Source organism: Sinocyclocheilus grahami, unplaced genomic scaffold, assembly GCF_001515645.1.
Source record: "Sinocyclocheilus grahami isolate Dianchi unplaced genomic scaffold, SAMN03320097.WGS_v1.1 scaffold1111.1, whole genome shotgun sequence".
Taxonomy (NCBI): Eukaryota; Metazoa; Chordata; class Actinopteri; order Cypriniformes; family Cyprinidae; genus Sinocyclocheilus; species Sinocyclocheilus grahami.
The window spans coordinates 20096-39667 of NW_015506290.1; the positions used below are offsets into that span (position 1 = coordinate 20096).

At 36.6% G+C, this 19572-nt stretch overlaps 2 protein-coding genes across 3 annotated transcripts in view; both read left to right on the plus strand.

The window, feature by feature from the left end:
* Positions 1-2881: 2881 nt before the first annotated feature.
* Positions 2882-16914, plus strand: LOC107566905 (uncharacterized). Of its 2 annotated transcripts, none has more exons than XM_016252472.1 (9): positions 2882-3253; positions 3951-4266; positions 5495-5815; positions 6255-8019; positions 8174-8230; positions 9483-9696; positions 9872-10005; positions 14690-14761; positions 14839-16914. In XM_016252472.1, exons 2-9 carry the CDS (start codon positions 3963-3965, stop codon positions 15107-15109), a joined length of 3138 nt encoding a protein of 1045 aa, XP_016107958.1. In that variant the 5' UTR covers positions 2882-3253; positions 3951-3962; the 3' UTR covers positions 15110-16914. The 2 variants fall into 2 exon arrangements, with proteins under 2 accessions (XP_016107958.1, XP_016107959.1); XM_016252473.1 differs by lacking the exon at positions 2882-3253 and adding an exon at positions 3353-3400.
* A 1198-nt stretch (positions 16915-18112) lies between these two features.
* LOC107566904 (phosphatidylserine decarboxylase proenzyme, mitochondrial-like) overlaps positions 18113-19572 on the plus strand; it is a 34426-nt gene continuing 32966 nt past the window's right edge. The window contains exon 1 of the mRNA XM_016252471.1: positions 18113-18180. Within this exon, the coding sequence (XP_016107957.1) occupies positions 18122-18180 (59 nt within the window). The 5' untranslated portion in view covers positions 18113-18121. The remainder of the gene's footprint in view (positions 18181-19572) is intronic.

Below are 19572 nucleotides of genomic sequence, written 5' to 3' on the forward strand. Positions count from 1 at the left end.
AAATCTTAAAGCAACATCAAGATATTTATATTAAAAAACCTAATAGTCTAACAGCATTAGATGCCACTTTTAAAATGTGGGAACTAAAAAGAGTATTAATTAAAGTTAGAAATACCGCCCCAGGGAAAGATAGAGTTTGCTATAATATGATTAAACAAATGGACGAAGTGATACTTAAAGCAATATTGGATCTTTTAAAGGTCAACTGCCTTTATCATGGAAACAAGCTGTCGTAATTCCTATTCCCAAACCAGGGAAAGATTCGGGAAAGCCAATTGCTTTGACATCTAACCTCTGTAAAGTGATGGAAAAAATTATTGTTAACCGCTTATATTATGTGTTGGAAAGCAGAGGATTAATAGCTCCCTATCAGTTTGGCTTCCGACCAGGTAGATCTACTTCAGCTGCATTATTAAGACTAGAAACTGATGTAAAGAAGGCATTAGCAATGAAAGAGGTGTTAGTGGCAGTATACTTCGACACTGAAAAGGCATATGATATGATGTGGAGGGAAGGAGTGTTATTAAAGTTGCAGAGAATTGGAATTGTAGGAAGATTTTATAATTGGGTTTTAAGTTTCTTGTTTGGTCGAATGATTCAAGTCAAGGTGGATGGTGTATTATCTCAGATGGTGAATGTAGAAAATGGAACTCCTCAGGGAAGTGCTATAAGTCCTATATTATTTAACATAATGATCAATGATGTGTTTGAAGGAATTCATCCAGGAATTTCAACAGCATTATATGCTGATGATGGAGCAATGTGGAAGAGAGGGAAAAATGTTAAATATATTGTACATAAAATTCAGGAAGCAATAGAGGGCGTAGAGAAATGGTCTGTGGAATGGGGATTCAGATTCTCTATATCCAAAACGTGTTGTCAGTTTTTTACAAAAAAAGGATTGCAGAAAATATTAAACTTTATTTATATAAACAACCATTAGAAAGGGTAACAAAATGTTAATATTTAGGTCTGTGGTTTGATTCTAAATGAACACGGAAAATCCATATTGACTACATTGAAAAGAAATGTAGTAAAGTACTAAATCTAATGAGATGTATAGTAGGCCAAGAATGGGGGGCAAATAAACAATCAATGATCACCTTATACTGTGCACTTCTACGATCTGTTTTAGATTATGGGTGTATTATATATGGATCTGCCTCAATCAGTATGCTTAAAAAGTTAGATCTTATTCAAGCACGAGCTTTGAGATGTATTACAGGTGCAATTAAAACAACTCCAATCTCAGCAATGCAAGTTGAAACAGGAGAGTCCCCATTAGAAATAAGACGTAAAACATTATCTGTAAAAAATTGGATCAATTTACAAGGGCATAATTCAGATCATCCTACAAAATCAATATTAGAGGGGAGTTGGGAGACAATGAACTTAACAGGAACAGGGTTTGCATGGGCAGTAAAGGATTGGGCTGCAAAAATGTCACTAAAGAATATTACATTTTCACCAACAGTTACAATTTCCCCAATACCTCCTTGGTTTTTCAGTCAACCTAAAGTTGATTTTCAAATTCATGAATATATTCAAAAAGGACAGATTGACATTATTAAAACCCATTCAACAGAATATATCAGAACAGTTTATTATGCATTTCTGCCAATATACACTGATGGCTCAAGAAACCCAGAAATAGGTCGTACTGGATCTGCATTCTATGTTCCAGAATTTAAAATCGGAAAATATGGAAGGTTAACGGATGGGACGTCAGCATATGAAGCCGAAATGGTGGCACTTCAAATGGCACTTAGTTGGGTAGAAGAAGTGATGCCAAATAAGGTAGTGATTTGTTCAGATTCAATGGCATCACTTACCAGTCTTCAAACTTTTCAAACTTTTAGATATGATATCTTTATAGAAATAATGAATATATTGTATAGATTAAGACATGCTGGAATAATAGTTAATTTTGTTTGGGTTCCAGCGCATGTTGATATACCAGGAAATTAAAAAGCTGATAAAATGGCAAAAGAGTCACTTAATCTGAATACTCCTATATTTCAGTTTCACTAAGCAGGATGGAGGGGAAAAGTCTAATTAAAGAAGCTTGCAATTGGAAATGGCAAGGGAATTGGAATGACTGTAAAACAGGAAGACATTTTTATAATATACAAAACAGGGTAATGATACTGAACTTAAGTAGAGAAGATCAGGTCATTTTAACAAGACTAAGGATGGGTCATACAAAACTTAATTCTACAATATAATAGGAAAACACAGTACTGGGTTATGTGAAACATGCCAAGTAAAGAAAACAGTTGATCATGTGTTGTTACTCTGTCCTAGGTATGAACAGGAAAGGAATGAACTACAAAGAGAACTACAGAACTTAGGATGCAATGAATTTTCAATCGGCAACATATTAAACACAAAGCAAGGATGTGGTAAAATAATAAAGGCCTAATGGTTAGAGAGTCGGACTCGTAACCCAAAGGTTGCGGGTTCGAGTCTCACACCGGCAGGGATTGTAGGTGGGGGGAGGGAATGTATAGCTCTTCCACCTTCAATACCACGACTGAGGTGCCCTTGAGCAAGGCAGCGAACCCCCAACTGCTCCCCGGGCGCTGCAGCATAAATGGCTGCCCACTGCTCTGGGTGTGTGTTCACGGTGTGTGTGTGTGTGTGTGTGTTCACTGCTGTGTGTGTGTGCACTTTGGATGGGATAAATGCAGAGCACTAATTCCGAGTGTGGGTCACTTGGCCACATGTCACGTCTTTTTTTTTTAAAGATATATACTAGACTGAAATCACTTCACACTCCAGCACAGGAGGTGGCGGTATGCACCTTAAAAGCTGGTATGCGACCCGACAATAAATCCACAGAAGAAGAGCCTGAGTTCCTGCAGCACCCAATGGCAACACGCTTTACAGCAGCACGCATGACGGAAGTCGTCACTGTCCGGCAATAGCAAATATTATGACGCTTGGGAAATTTGTTAGTTATTATCATTTATTATTATAATTTCGTGAATTTTATGATATCGTTAAAAACACATAGCTGTCGTAATAATACGCTAGGTTAGTGTGCAGTCAGTTTGCACTGGAAATCCGTCCATCAGTCTGAATAGCCATCAGAGTCGCCGGAAATTACTTTTACTGGCTTCAAGAAATCACATCCGACCTGTGCATCATCATGAGAATGGATCGGCGAGTATTAGTGATATAACCGCACACTCTCACCGCCGGAGACGTTCTTTAGCGGGGACCGACAGTTGTTAACGGGAACGCTATATAGGTACTGCTTTACAAAACATGTCTGGCTGGCTCTTGATTTATTTGTATTCGTGTCCAGGGCCTTCCAAAGTCTGGCATGCATGAGGAGCCTGTTCATTGACATCATTATGCATAAGACCTATAACGTTACATAAAAAACAGTTTTGAAGTAAGAAGATTTTCTTTGATGGATTATATACGAAAGGTGGTCTAGTAAAATGTTTTTTTAAACTAGTGTGAGGACATTTCCGACGAAACCTGGTCATTTTCATTCATTCATGCTATTCCGGACGCATTATTATTCTAGCTAGTGTTTTAATAAAGCACGATTTATGCGTATTAATTGAAATGCATGTGCACGTATAGACGGTTCAGTTCAATTTGGGTATAGTTCGAAGCTTCTTGGAATTGTATGCATATGCAAATACCATGGTATATTAACTTTTGATAATTCAGTACCATGTTATGTATCAAAGTAATGAGTGTCTTGTAAGTACCATGATGTTGAAATATACTAATCATTCAGTGCCATGATATTATTATCTGAGACCTTACATTTTGTAAATAACATGGTACAATATATGCAATACCGGTCTTACATGATAAGACTGGTAAGACCAAAGAATGCACACAATGGTAATATTAAATGTACCATGTGTAATTCATGTTATGACTTGTGATTTAATCGGTTGCCGATCTGATGTATTCTCTCCCGTCAGTCCCTTTAAAAGATGTTGTCCAATCCTCCGGCTGAGCAGAAAGGGACAGAGCAGGTGCCTGCGTCTGCGGCTGGTCCATGCCACCGTGCTGCTCTTTCTCCACTGTATCAGGAACAGCTGGCCATCGGATGCAGAGAAACCAGCAGTGAAGAGACTGAATCTGGTGACAAAACACGACCCTCAGACTTTGAGAAGGGCTTGAAGGGAGTTCATCTGGAAAATGAAGGAGCTCTGAGGCAGATGACGTTTGATCCAAAAAGTAGTAACTTTGGAGTCAATCCTAGTTCGACTTGCCTGCACATGTGTAATAAGCAAGGTAATGTTGAATATACAATTTTCAGTTTGGTTTTATTAAAGCAAATCATATTTCCTCATGCTACCTGAAAAGAAAACTTATGTTCATATGTATTTTGTTTTTCTATTAAAAAATTCTATAAAAAGTAAAAGCAATCTAGTATGCAACAGTCAATTTCCTTATTGTGCTATGTACTGTATCACATTATCATAAACAAACCACCTCATAGTGGGTGTTTTATACACCAAATAAAAACATTAGAATAATAAATATATACCTACACTACCGTGCAAACCTTTTAGGCCAATAAGATTTTAAAATGTTTTTCAAATAAATCTCTTATGCTCAAAATGGCACATTTTATTTGATTAAAAAAATACAGTAAAAGCGGCAATATTTGAAAATATCAATACAATTTAAAATAAAATGTCTACTTTAATGTATTTTAAAGTGTAATTTATTCCTGTGATGGCAAAGCTGAAATTTCAGCAGCCATTACTTCAGTCTTCAGGGTCATGATCCTTCAGAAATCATTCTGATATGCTGATTTGGTGCCCAAGAAACTATTATTATTATTATTATTATTATATATTTTTTTTACAATGTTGAAAATATGCTCCGGATTATTTGAATAAAAAGTTCAAAGAACTTAAAGAACAAGTTAAAGAAGTTAAAGAACAATATTTATTGGAAATGTTTACTGTCACTTTTGATTAATTTAATGTATCCTTGCTGAATAAAAGTATTAGTTTCACATAAAGAAAACAAAAACTAACCTAACCCCAGACTTTTGAATGGTAGAATATAGCAAATATTTAGGTAATATGCCATGATGATAGTTATTGAGTTACTATAGTTAGAGGCCACACTTTGTTGTTAGACATTGCTTTGATTAATAGAAAAACATTGCAAAATAATTATACAATAATATATAATACAGAATATAACATAATATATGTATATAAATAAAAAATAGAATATAAAACTGAATAACAGCACCGAAAGGTCTTTCAAGTCTTCTATAGTTTGCTGCCCATTCATTTAGCCTTATTTTATGACATTTCTAATCTTTTTAAGTTTTTCCTCTGGGCTTTTTTGGTCTGCACAGGAATAGCTTTAGAAGTGTGCACACGGTTTCCTAAAAGGAACATTGCAGATATATTGTAAAACAGTTGGTTCCAAATAGAATCAAAACAATGTTTTGGTAAATGTTATGAAGCACAGCTTTTGATCAACATCTCCTTTGCAGAGGCCAAGTTTAGGGATCACCGAGGGACCTCTGCCAACTTCAATTCATCTCCTCCAGCTGGACCATCCGGAGAGCAGCTTGGAGTTCTGGAACGATTTCTTGTGTCCCATCAAACTGAGATGAAGCGTCTGCTGACTGATACCTTTGGATCTCTGACCCAGCGTCTTGAGGCAGTGGAGAGGAGGATGGACCAGCTGTGTTCACAAAGCAGTGCACATACTTGCAGTTTAGCTCAGCTGCACAGTAAAGTTGGCCAGCTGGGAAGAGACTTTTCCTTTGGCTGTCCAATTACTCCAAGTTTTTCATCAGCTTGCAGCCGTGGTAAATGTTCATGTTAGCATAGTCATATAAATTCATTGTCATTTGAAGCTAATTTCATATATCCCATACCAAATGCTGTGATGAGCATAATATTCTTTCCTGTGTTGATGTATTTCCCATTGTAGCATGAAGGTGCAGTGGAAAAAAACATGTCCCTTTTTAATAGCTAACATTATGTAGTTTATATTAAAGGCACAAACCATGATTTGCTATTGCTTGTTATAGTCAGGTCGTATAAGGAGGAGAGGATGTTCTCTGTCCGAAAAGCAGTTTATTGGGTAGTAGTACATTTTGAAGAGAAATTCTTCCAGGTGTTTGCTAAAAGATAATTTTGTCAACTTTTTGGAGTGCTTAGTCAACGTTTAGAATATAAGTGACCTCAAATCTAAGCAAAGACATAGATTAAATTTTGATTTGATTTATTATTTTGTGCTTGCAGGAGTGGATGCAGAAGTGCCAAAAGACTACAAAGGAATTAACTCAAATATCTCTTCTCCTGAAACTAAGAAGCACTCTGTGTGTTCTTGGGCAATGTCAACTCCTTTACAGCCCAGCCAAAGTCCTGATCATAAGTCCGAGGACCTAAGCTGTCAAGATCTAATTGGAAATTATAGCAGCTCCAGTTCATCATGTGGAATTCTCAGAACATGCCATTCGGGACAAAAAGACAATTGTTTGCAAGGTAACTATTCGCCCGTTTCCGATTTTGAAGACCCGGAGATGGAACTGGAAGATGAGAAGGACAGAGTCGCGTTAAACTTATTGGTCGATTCCGTGCTTAGCAACTCAGATGACAATGGCAGCCGGGGACTTCCTTGTATTCGAGAAGTACTGTCCTCTGCTAGTGTGGGGAATAATAAAACTGGTCAGGAAGGAGAAGACACCTTGAATAATCAGTGTTTACACGTTCCTGAAAATCCTCGGGTGCCTTCCGTTCAGTTTCTCAGATCTTCAGCTCCTAGTGGCTTAAAGTCAAATACAAATACAGATCATCATTGTTCATTTTCAAAAGCAGTGAACTCAAAGCCCTCGGCATTGACAGATTCCTCTAAAGATGAGTGTGAAAAAATCCAGCAGCAGTCCTTTAGTCAGATTACCTTCCCTTTCTCCACTAAGCCGCTAGGAGCACAACCCAACTCCGATAAATCCAAGGGTTGTTCAGTTCTCTTTCAGACTACTAATAAGAAAGAAGCAGCGATCTTGGACAAGATCAAAATGAATGGTCTTTTTCACTCTACTACTACCTCATTGAGTAATATTACTTCAGTTTTGGATCACGTCCATACGTCAAGGGATGTAGATGTATTGACAGAGACAAATGCTGGAGATTCTGACGAGAACACAAAGATAGGTAATAAGGGACAAAGCTTTGATTGTCAGCACTCAAATATATCATACTCAAAGGAAAGCCCTTTTCAAGGGTCATCAATCCTGCCATACTGTGAACTTGCTTTGCCGAAACAATTGGTAAAAGGTGTAGGTGACCAAAAATCACTAGGTTCGCTTTTGACATTTTCTCAAGCACACTCCAGTTCGCATCACTCGGGCCAAAGAAATGGGTCCTCCAAACCATTTTTAGACAGCGATACTAACAAACTGTTGAATCAGCTCTCAGATACCGCCTATCGCTTGGTATCCAGAAGCTGTTCCTCAAGCAACTTGGACAGATGGACTGGTGCAACCAGCAGGACTGGATCCAAACTCAAACACTGTGGTGGAAAGAAACATCACCTTCCTGGATTTCCCGCTCTTAAAGTTGGAGAAACCCTTTCTTTGTCCTTCTTTGAGCAGGCAGGAGGGATGTCCAAACATTGGCAGCCGATTCTTGAGGACTTGATACTTCCGGTCTCTCCTCGATTGACTGGCACACTAGCTTGTCCTTCAGATGCTTTACCTATCCACCTGGATAAAGACTCTGTAGGTTGTCCTAGCTTATCTCAACTTTTTTGCCCCACCAGTCCGCCTTTGTCTACTTTTAGCAAAGGGAGCTTCTCTGGGGCAGGTGTTAGTACCGTCCTGGCTTTATCTTCTCCAGCTTCCTTCAGACTGTGGTTTCGACACAAGCGAATCAACTTTCCTCTTATGCAGTTGTCACGTCCTAGTATCCATACGGTTGTGAGTCAGATTTTGGGGAGGAGCAAATGTCATCCTTTTCGACCTCTGGTTGACTTCACAGCCCCACCAGGCATTGACAACGATCACCAGTAAGTTAAAGCTGTTGAAGTTAAAACTTTGTTTTGCATGTTTTGATTGCAAGGAAATTTGATTTACATAATCAGAGGTGAATGTCAGTTTTTACCTGCATGCTGCTTGCACTTACAATTCAACCCATTTTGATCTACATCTTTTCATCGATAGCTATATACGCCGATCCAGTCAAGAAGCTACACCCAGCAGGAAAAGAGCTTCAGCACGGTGGGCACATCCCCCTGCATCTTTCACATTTTTGCCAATCTATTCAATGAAAAAAATAAGTTTAATCAGTCTTTGCTAACCAGTTCAGGTTGAAGGTGAAGTGCATAATTTTAGTGCAACTAGCAACACAAAATCGAGTGACTGAAAAGCTTTCCAAACCTTTGGAAATCTACAGTGGCCAGGCATCATCTTGTTTCCTTGAAACTATTTTTGTGGCATTTGAGGGTTTTCTGTGTTTGGAATGCAAGCATCATTATTATTACTTTAACTACACTTACAGATATCAAACTTTGCATTTTTGCTGCATACATGAATGACAAGCTTGTGCAACTTGCTGTGTTTGAGCTGTGCTGTTACTTTTCTAAGCGACTTGAGTGTACGATTTTCAGGTATAAAAAAAAACAACCTTTTTTGAAGAAGTGACCAAGCCAAGATATCATAGAGACCTGAGTGTGGATTATTTTGGGGTGGGCCAATAAGAAACCACCCACAACACCCTGGCAACCACCCAGAACACATTACACCTTAACCAAATGCGATAAAATTTCTAGTGACAGTTTGTCTGTCCACACCAGTTGCGACATACCTACAAGATATGTAAATTCAATCACAAATCACAGCCAATCAGAAGAGCATGTGGGCGGGCTCTGTCCCTGCAACTGCACTGCTGTCTCACACTTCCAATGAAATAGTTGTTTCTTTTGTTATTTTCCTTTATTATTTCCTTTCCAAGATCTGAGGTAAATTATTCATTGTCTCTTTAACTTTGGCTGTTGAAGTCAAATAAAACTTTTTTTAAAAACAAAACACAGTAAATACCTGAGGTGTCACTCGTGATAGAATAGAATAGAATCTCCTGTCGCTCGTGTATCGCTGACATGGCTGGTTACGCCAAAAACTTTTATTAACATGGAAAATACATTATTCATGTTGCGGCATTGCATTGTAAAATGTAAACAAAAAATTTTGTTTTTCTATTCAGTTTGATACTGCTATTGGTGCAGAAATTACTCACTTCACCTTAAAGCGGTCTACATAATAAAATAGGAATGTAGCAATAAAATCAATCTTTCTTTTCAGATATTCTCATTTGTGATTGTTGTCAGATTTGAAGCATGAAGGCAATCCAATTTTACAATCCACAGCTATCTACACTTCTAAGCTGATCATTTAATCATGTAGATGTTGGCTGATGTTATATTACCAATCACCTGGTGTTCTCTAAAATGCTTGCTGCTTTCACTGTGTGTAGGAAAGCCACCTCATCCCTATCAGTGTGTCATCTGTCAAAAAATCGTCTTGCACCAGAAAGGAGCCTAGATCACCCCTCTCGGCACAGCATCAGCCCCAAATCGGTGCGATTGGATGGATCCCCCACTGAATCTGTGCCTAGTTATGCTATTGCCAGTGCAAATGTCAAATACCCTGGTTTGCATAATCGGGGCACATCTACAGAAATTAACCAGGTATTACAGTATTTCATCTCTTCTAGCATTTGAACTAATAGTTTTGAAAGAAGGAAGAATTCAAGTAGAAGGAAGAATGCTAGTAGAAATATTTGGATCTTCAGACATTGCTAAACTGAAGGATTTTGCATTCTGGTTATGTTTCCTCAAGCCTAGACATTCATTTTTCTTGTAGGTGGAACTCTACGACGCTAATAGTGAAGCTCAACGAGGTCAACGTTCCAAAAGGGTCTCTCAAATTCGTATTCGTAAGACTGTTCCCAAACCAGATAACAACCTTACTCCAATGGGACTCCCCAAACCAAAGAGGTGAGGATTCAACTCCTCTAGTCTTCATAATAAATAATGATGTGGAATCGTAGAACTGGTTTAGGATTTGTAAAAAAAAAAAAAAAATTATTACATTTGAACAGTTTGCTACAGTTCTTTTAATTGCAGTACAATTTCAAAGGGGTCAAGAACTGAGAAACCAAAATTCCCTTGATCTTTTGACAATTAGGAGGTCATTGTACTATAAAAAGATCCTGTGAGTTTCAGAAATCAAAAATTTCTTGCTAGTCTAAAAACAGCTTATATTGAAGCCAGTCTGCCAAAACGACAGGTTGTGGAATGTACAACTCTATGATGTAATAGTGTGGATAAGCTCTGCATCTGCAGAGGAAGATCAACGCCTGCTTCTACATCACTGCCTGTTTAGCCCTGCCCAACAATTTGCGCATGTACTGTAAAAAATTAGATGCAAATGCAGGTCTATGCTGAAACCAAACGATAAAGATGGTTTCGAAGACAACAAGATGCTGTGCAGTGCCAAGTTGTGGAAAAACATTTTTGCATTGCCTTCCTTCGGATCCCAACGTTAGGAAAGAGTGGATGAACTTTATTTTTAAAGAAGTTTCAGAATGCGTCAGTAAGAACTCGGTCCTTTGTTCACTTAATTTTACCGCAGATTCATTTACAAATAAGGCATAATTTGATGCAGGATTTTAAGAAAGATTGAAACTAAAAGATGATGCTGATCCGACAGTAATGTCGCAAGACTCACAACACACAAGTGTGAGTAACTGTTTTTATTACGTGGTCACTATTGCTTGATTGTTTGATATGTATGAGTATTATGCGTTTTTAACCTAAATCACAGCAGCATCCATCTGTGAAACATACACAACGGTTAGCCAATCATAGCAGTGGGCGTTTACTTCCAAGTCTACAATCCGTCACGCCTATTCAAACAGAGTGTACAGATGAGGGGGGTTAAAAACAGGACATAAAATAGCCTATTACCTCAAATTATTATGTTTTTTGATGTAAAAAATCTTGATAACATTATAAGTGAACCTCAGAGAACAGTACAAAATTAGTGCTGTCAAAATTAGCGTGTTAACGCAGGCGATTAATTTTGCGGTCACACTAGACTTTCCGTTCCATTGACTTCCATCCATACACATGCGAATGCAGCAGACCGGTGTTGTGCTGAATTTTGCACCCCTGCCAGATTATGCATCCCTTCGTTGAAATCGCTATGTGATTGCCTAATCACAACCCCTCCCCCACACCTACTACTAAACTACCAATACTAGGGGATGCATGCATAATCTGGCATGCGCTGTATCCTGTATCATTTCATATAAAAGTGCGAAATAAACTACGTGCATGCAATGTCGTGGTCAGTTAAGTCATGAAGTTACCAAAAAGGCGATTAAAGCTGCCTTAAAACTGTGCATGCATGTAATATATTATATATGAGCAGGGTTGGGAGGGTTATTTTTAAAATGTATTCTGTTACAGTTACAAATTACTTCATTAAAAAAGTATTCAGTAATGTAATTCAAGTACCACAATATAAAATTTATGTAATCTGATTATTTTTGGATTACTTCAAGTTACATATGTAAATAAAGTAAAAAAAAATCTATATCTAAGTACTTTTAACTATGACATTAAAATGAAAACTAATAAAAACTATAGTAAGAACTATTTGAAACTATAAAAAATTGCTTGTTTCACCATCCAGATATTACAGCCCATATGTATTTTTATATAAAAAGCTATGCAGACATCTAGTGGCTATACAGTTTAGTATTAGTTTTATTTTTATTATTTTTTTTATTTCTTTCTTTAACATGTACAAGTAAAAATAAATATAGTTCTACACAACATGAAAAAATTTACACCATATACATATTAGTCTATTTTAAAATAAACCTGCATGTGAAATGCTATGATCTTTCTTTATTTCATTGATTGATCCATTTTACTCTAGAAAACTTACACACAACTGCAGTCATGCACACCATGGAATTTTAAATCACTAACAAACACTAAATTTGAGCTAACATGATGAATTCCGTGCTAGTCGGACCTGCAATTGTTCAAGTTGTTTGAGTAGCCTTTGTTAAACAAGAGTCTTCATGCATAGCTTACGCTGTACAACTATGTTATTTTCTTGATTCTTTTTTAAGACAAAATAACTGAAATTGAAAAACGTTTTTCCCAGCAGGAAGCATCGTAATTAACTGTAGCAGCGTCTCATCCCGCGTTTGAGGAGAATAACTGTAGACGGGTGTTATTTGCGCACGCACCAGCAGGTGGCTCACGTGAGTCAACATGAGTGTCAACAGAACCAGGAACTACTGTATGATGAAGCAGCGCTAAATATAGCGTTATGATGTCAAAAAACTCATTTATTTAATTTTAAATGAAACAAATGTAATCCTGATAGTATTCCCACTTTTTACAAAATGTAACCGTAATCGGAATACTTTGTTTTTTGATGTAACTGTAACGGATTACAGTTACTAGATTTTTGTATCCTGATTAAGTAACGCTGTTACAAGTATTCCGTTACTCCCCTGTATATGAGTTACATTAAGAACTTGTCTCTGAAATGGTTTTCAGAACTGTCCTGGAGCAGCCCAGCACTGTCTCCCTCATCTAACCAGAGGCGGACAAAGTACTCAACTCCATTACTTGAGTGAAAGTACAGATACCGCTGGTCAAATATTACTCCATTACAAGTAACAGTTGTAAAGACAGATTTGTACTTAAGTAAAAGTACAGAAGTACTTGCTTTTAAAAGTACTTAAGTACCAAAAGTAAATTTCCTTTTTTATGTCAATGCACTGTTTTATTGTTGTATGTAATACTTGCAATATTTCTGAAGCAACTTAGAATACATTACACCTACTGAATACACTGACTAGCTTGTAGTATCTTTGAAATAAAGAGCCTTTAAAATGTTAAAAACCTATGGGGGAAAAAAACATATATATATATATATATATATAAATAAATATTTAACACCCCTACCCACCCCCACAAAAGCAGTATGGTAGTGCTCTCACACAGCTCTGACAGTGTGTGCACACATCTATGTGTAGCCATTCATCCACATTTGAACAGAGTGGACAGTGAAATCCTGTAAATACAGAGTAATAAGGAAGAAACAAAATCAAACCTGCTTTAAAACCCAGCAACACAACTGTAGCTGTATAACTTTACAACAGCAACACCGCTTTAACAAAAAAGCAAAACAGCAAGGCTTATATGACACCAAAACAAAAATTTTAAAAAATCTGTCTAATCGCTCTCGTGGTACTTGTTTTATTAGGAGATGCACAACAGTTCTTCTGTGGCTTTATAGGTAATATTTTCATGTACACAATTTAGCAAAATCAGACAATATTGTGTCTAATATATACCACAATATTAACTTCTTATTATTGAATTGTTATAAATAAATATCACATTTGCAGCTGGTCAGTGTTCAGAAAATGCTGGGAAATCACTTCATGTAGCCCTACAAGAGTGATTACTGATAAACTGTCTGAAAAAAAAGAAAAAGAAACGTTTTAGAGAAGAAAGCAATCACCCACTGACTTTCAAAGCTGCTACATAGTAACGACTTTCTACTTCGAGGACCTTGATAGAAATGTAGTGAAGTGAAAAGTACAATATTTGTCTTTCAAATAAAGTCATAAGTTCCCAGAAAAATTAATACTCAAGTAAAGTACCGATACTCAAAAAGTGTACTTAAGTAAATGTACTTAGTTACTGTCTGCCTCTGCATCTAACACACTCGATTCAACTCGTCAGCTCATTAGTAGAGACTTTAAGACCTGAAGTGGGTCAGAAAAGATAAAGAGAGTTGAGAGAAAATACGATGCGTGTCAGATCCTCATCACATTGAGCAGCGGCAGCTCTTAAAGAAATAACAGCCAAAACAACATAATAACCCCGCTGCTGTGATGGCTGTTAATCAAAGAAAAAAGAGGAATTCAATAACATTTATAGCTTTAAGCATTCATCTGTATTTAGTGTTTGATAACATTATTCAATTTCTGTATATTTCTGCTGCGGGGCACAGGTAGCTAAATATGACATTTATTATAATGGGTTTATGTTAAGATTGTTTTAAGTTCACTTAAATTAGAAGTTATTTTTAAAGTCTAATAAATGTTCAAATTGATAGCTCTTAATTATAATGTATATGCATTGAATGGCTATAATCAATGGTTAAATATTGGGGGGGACATTTTTTTATAGGGAAAACAATCAGTATTAATTGGTATCAGCGATACTGGCCTTCAGTCATAAAAAAGATGCCATTAAACAAATATTAAAAATGTACTGTCTTTATGTTGTTTGTACATTAATTTGAAGATTGAATGCGAAATTATTCCAATTTAAAAGTATATTCAAAAACTTTAATGTTGTGGGATTATTCGCAATTAATTAAAATGTGCGATTAATTAGTTAAATTTTTTGAATCTATTGACAGCACAATTTCAAAATAAAAAAACAAAGGCAGTTCATGACTCCTTTGATATATATTTTTTTAATTCAGAGGAACCATATTTTTCATAACACAAGAAGCCAATGCAAAACAGGTCTTTAGGAAACTTAATGGCTAAATTAAAAGTGCTTAAAATTGTGATACTTACAACATTGGTTAAAACATGGATTATCATAAATATTCTGTTTTGCATCCAATAAGGCTGAAGAAAAAGGAATTCAGTTTGGAGGAGATTTATACCAACAAGAATTACAAGTCTCCAACCCCTAACAGGTTTGTTTTTGCAACTTTTATTTATAATCGTGTTATTCTGGAAATCATTCTGCTGTTTCTGCCTTTCATTCACACAGAAGCCTGGAGACGATATTCGAAGAACCGAAAGAGAAGAACGGCTCTTTGGTATGCATCGGTCATCAGAAACGAAAGCGAGTTCTAGACTTCCCAGATTTCACACTGCCTCGGAAACGCAAGGCTAAAACTAACCTGGGTCCACTGCGAGTGAAGGGGCCACGAGGAAGGGCTCGTAGGGGAAGACAGGACGACGTTGACCTTGATGTATTGCTAATCGAGAAGCTCACAGAACTGGAAGACTACTTTTCTCGCCAAGGCCTGGAGGTTTAAGCTCTGCTTTTCACAAATCTATTCTTAGTTCTTGTGAACAATTGATCAGTTACCAAAAATTTCGTTTTTAATCTTTTTGCCTAATCAAGGAAAGAATTTGCGCTTCACACGCCATTGTTTACCGAACGTTTAGCAATAGAGTGAAAAAAACATTTTCATGTAGCATTTACAGTTGAGACTTAAAGCGTGTGAAGCGGACTGACACGAAAGACATTTGAGCTCTGTATGTGTGTGCGCAAATAATATAAGCACATTATAGTAAACCTTCACCTGAGCACTTTCTGACTCCTCACAATGTGACTGCTGCAACCTAGTTGTGTTTTTCTTCCATTTGAAACGCATTGCTAACTAACACGTTCCTATCTGTCATTTTCTGATGAAAAAAGGAGTGTGGGAAAAATAATTACTGATCCATTGGTTTAAGCCTTTCAAGGTCTCTGAAGCAAGGAGGTGCTCATCCTTGACTACTAATGACCTGTGAAATTGGCAGCTTAGATTTTATCATTACAGTTCCATTTTTTCCATCAGGACTAGTATATGTATTTACAGCTTTATGAATAAAAATACTAAGGCGGCCAAAAACAAGACTACGAAAAACTATTTAAAGTTTTTCTTTTCTTTTAAATAAATCCTTTAAGGTACAGTGCGGTGTTTGATCACTATATTCTTACGATGTGATATATTTATTCACTCTTCATGTCATTCCAAACCTGTATGACTTTCTTCTTCAGAATGCAAAAAGATAAAAATGTCCATACAATGAAAGTAAACGGAACCCAGCATTGTTCTGAACCCTGTTATTTGGACAAAAACAGTTGCAACATACTTCAAAATATCTTCTTTTGTGTTCCACAGAAGAAATGAAGCCATGCAGGTTTGGAATGAGATGAGGGTGAGTAAAGAATGACAGAAACTCAGTTTTATAAAAAGTCCCTCAAGTTATTTAATTTATATAGCCAAGACTACATTCTGAGACCTCGAACACGGGATAGACGAGCCATTGGGTTGTGTTTGAGAAAAATGGGAGAAAAACCACTTTTCTTTTGTTGGATGTGAAATTTCTTTTATTCATCACAAACTTTTGGATTATAGTTACTTATCCGAAACGGAGCTGTGATATGTAATACATGTTTGCCGTGAATCCATGCTTCTCTTTTGCTGGCTTGGTGAGACCCACTTTCTACTTTTCTGATCTGACATTTATTGGGTGTTATATGCAGCTAATAAAGTGATATGCTGACCAGATTAGACATATTTTAGTTTTATCATTCCATTGTGCAATATATTGCCACAACTTTATTCTCATTTGTTGAGGATGAAACCAAGGTTACATTTTGTTTTGATGTGATTATTGACATTTTTATTGCTTTGTTTTGTTTAATGGGAAACTTTTACAATCAATTATAATGTAGCCTTTGACCTTTTACCTAAGGCTTTGAAAGTCCATTATCTGCACTTGACCCCCAAAGAATAAACCTTTGCCAGACGAGCATCTCTGTGCCAGTTATGTCTGTGGGATAGAAATGTGCTTATAACTCAACCTACAGACATGTATTGTCTCTTTGAATCACTTCGAAGTGTTAGAACTGTACTCAGAAGAGCACATTTAAAAAAGGCTATTGTGTGTTTACTTAGTTATGCAGTGAAACCAGCTCTTTGATCAATTTTTTTTTAGATGGAAATATTTTCATTTGTATTGATCTTTTATTTCCGTATCACACATACAGTGTTACAGATACTGCTACTGTTGTGCTTCTCTTTGAGCTCACCAACAGACCAACACTAAGTTTTGCTTGATTGCTGTCAATGTGATTTGATATATATTTTATGAATAAAATAGTGTTAAGTAAGACTCATGCTTGGGTGGTTTACTGAAATCACAGTAATTGATCTTTTTTTAATGACGAATAATAAAAATGAATGTCAAATCAATTAAAATAAATAATGAAACAAATATAAAAACTTTGTAACAAACAAAATACATTTTCCTTTCCCCCCACCTTTATCTTATTTCTTTGTTCCGCCATGTTGATGTTCCTGAACCTGTAACGCAATTCAACAATACAATTTATCTTTGTACTTGGTACTATAGTTTTTGGATATGTAACATGATGACAGCAAAATATATATTTTTTCTTTTATGCTTTGTTTTAAATAGGATATTTGTTTATTTTCTATTTGTGACCCTGGACCACAAAACCAGTCTTAAGTCGCTTTCGGTATATTTATAGCAATAGTCAAAAATACATTGTATGGGTCAAAATTATAGTTTCTTCTTTAATGCCGAAAATCATTAGGATATTAAGTAAAGATCATGTTCCATGAAGATATTTTGTGAATTTCCTACCGTAAATATATCAAAACGTAATTTTTGAATAGTAATATGCATTGCTATGGACTTGATTAGGACAACTTTAAAGGAGATTTTCTTAATAATCTGAATTTTTTTTTTTTTTTTGCACCCTCAGATTCCAGATTTTCAAATAGCTGCATCTCCTCCAAATATTGTCCTATCCTAACAAACCATACATCAATAGAAAGCTTATTCATTGAGCTTTCATATAATGTATACATGTCAATTTAAAAAAACTGGCCCTTATGACTGGTTTTGTTGTCCAGGGTTCACATTTTATTAATTGTAAGTTCAATTTGTTTCTATTTATTGTAAAGCTAGTGCTATGTGTCAAGTGCTGTGGCAATGAATCCTCCATTCCGGTAGATGGCATCAGTGCGTGTGAAGGTGTGAAGCAGGAGGAGAACACGGGGAAACTGTAAGCGCATACCAGTGTTGCCAAGTCCGCGGTTTTCCCGCGGAATTGGGCTACTTTAAACACTGTTGCCGCGGGTTGAAGCGACTCCAATAACATTATATTTATCACCTGGAATGCTTATTTAAGCAGGGGAACCCCACCAAAAAACGTATTTTACCCACCGGAACGCGATTGGGCTAGTTTTGAGTAGCGATAGGGCGGGTTTTCTTGTGAAAACCTGGCAACCCTGCATTCAAGCATCATGGCAGCACTCGCACGCAGAGAGTTTATTATCCACCTGTCGGGGACGGGAAAGAGCAGGTAATTGTATCATGTTATTTTGCGTTTTTGTGAATGAATCTAAATTACTGTAGACCTTCGGAGGCTATTGCTAACAACTAACAACTACACGCTTCATTATCCCGGCGAACCCGTCAAGACAGGATAAAGTGACGGATCCTGAGACCTAACGTTAGTTGATCTCGGAGCCTAGTTACAGAAATATTATGGAGTGAAAACCGTATAACTGCTCTTACAGAGTTGCGTCAGCTCAAGTATTGACAGGGTGCCCGCGGGTCCTTAAAAACTCTTTTAAAAAACTTAAATTACGTTTTCCTAATAAAAGGTCTTAAAAGGTCTTACAATGTCTTTAAGATTCGATGGGTCTTCAATATTTCTGGGCACATTACCGCTAAAACATCTTCAGTCTGACAGATATAATGAGTGTTAACCATCACTGGACAGACCGCAGATTTGTTTTCTTCCCCCGCGGTAGTTACTGCGTCATCAGGCAGAATCGCAGCAGCAGAATACAGGGTTGAACTGCCTTCTTTATTTATATATATTCTCAATAATAACAATATAGTTAGAGCTACAGCTGACCAGCCTTCTAGCTCGTTTAAAATGTTTGTTTTTTTTACTTGCCCGACCGGACAAATAACCTAAAATGAAAACTTAAGTGACAAAAAATAACCAGCGAAGCATCAAAACGCGAGAATGATTCTTCTGATTTTATTACATTGTGTTAAACAGCATGGATTTCTGGTATTAAGATCGCGCAGTCTGCCTCTTTGCGAGAGACTTCAAAACAAATGAGCTTGACCGCACACATAAAGAAACTCCGATGAAACACACTGAGGTAAAAATTCAAAATGTTCAGTTTTTTTTCATGAAATAGTTAAGTAACATACCATGAAAAGGGGGCTATTTTGCTGAATGTTCTCACGATTGCAAATGTTACGTTGACTTCAGTTAAATAAACAAGTAGTCAAATAGTTACTAAGCTACTTACATTTTAGACACAGTATTTACTGTTTTGTTCTATTTCACCAACGAAAATACAGGTGCATCTCAATAAATTAGAATGTCGTGGAAAAGTTCATTTATTTCAGTAATTCAACTCACTGGGCGATGTTTTGTTACTGAATGATTCAGCGTTTTGAACAAATCTGTTGAATGAATGACTCAATGACTCACTCATTAAGTGACTTACCGCCACCCACTGGTGGTTTAGTATGTTAAAACGTGTGCATTCCCCCCAACATTTCTTATTTGTATATTCATAAATGCAGTGGTGGACAAAGTACACAAATCAAGTACTTGAGTGAAAGTACAGATCCGTATATTAAAATATTACTCCAGTAAAAGTACTCAGTTTTTGGAGTGAAAGTTTAAAAGTACTTGAATTTTTATGTACTTAAGTAAAAAGTACCG

What these genes read in the sequence shown, in the direction of transcription:
- LOC107566905 (XM_016252472.1), top strand. Translation starts at nt 3,963, where the DNA reads ATGTTGTCCAATCCTCCGGCTGAGCAGAAAGGGACAGAGCAGGTGCCT. An exon ending in GCACATGTGTAATAAGCAAG is followed by an intron (nt 4,267 to 5,494) that starts GTAATGTTGAAT and finishes TCTCCTTTGCAG; the next exon opens with AGGCCAAGTTTAGGGATCAC. An exon ending in GGACTCCCCAAACCAAAGAG is followed by an intron (nt 10,006 to 14,689) that starts GTGAGGATTCAA and finishes GCATCCAATAAG; the next exon opens with GCTGAAGAAAAAGGAATTCA.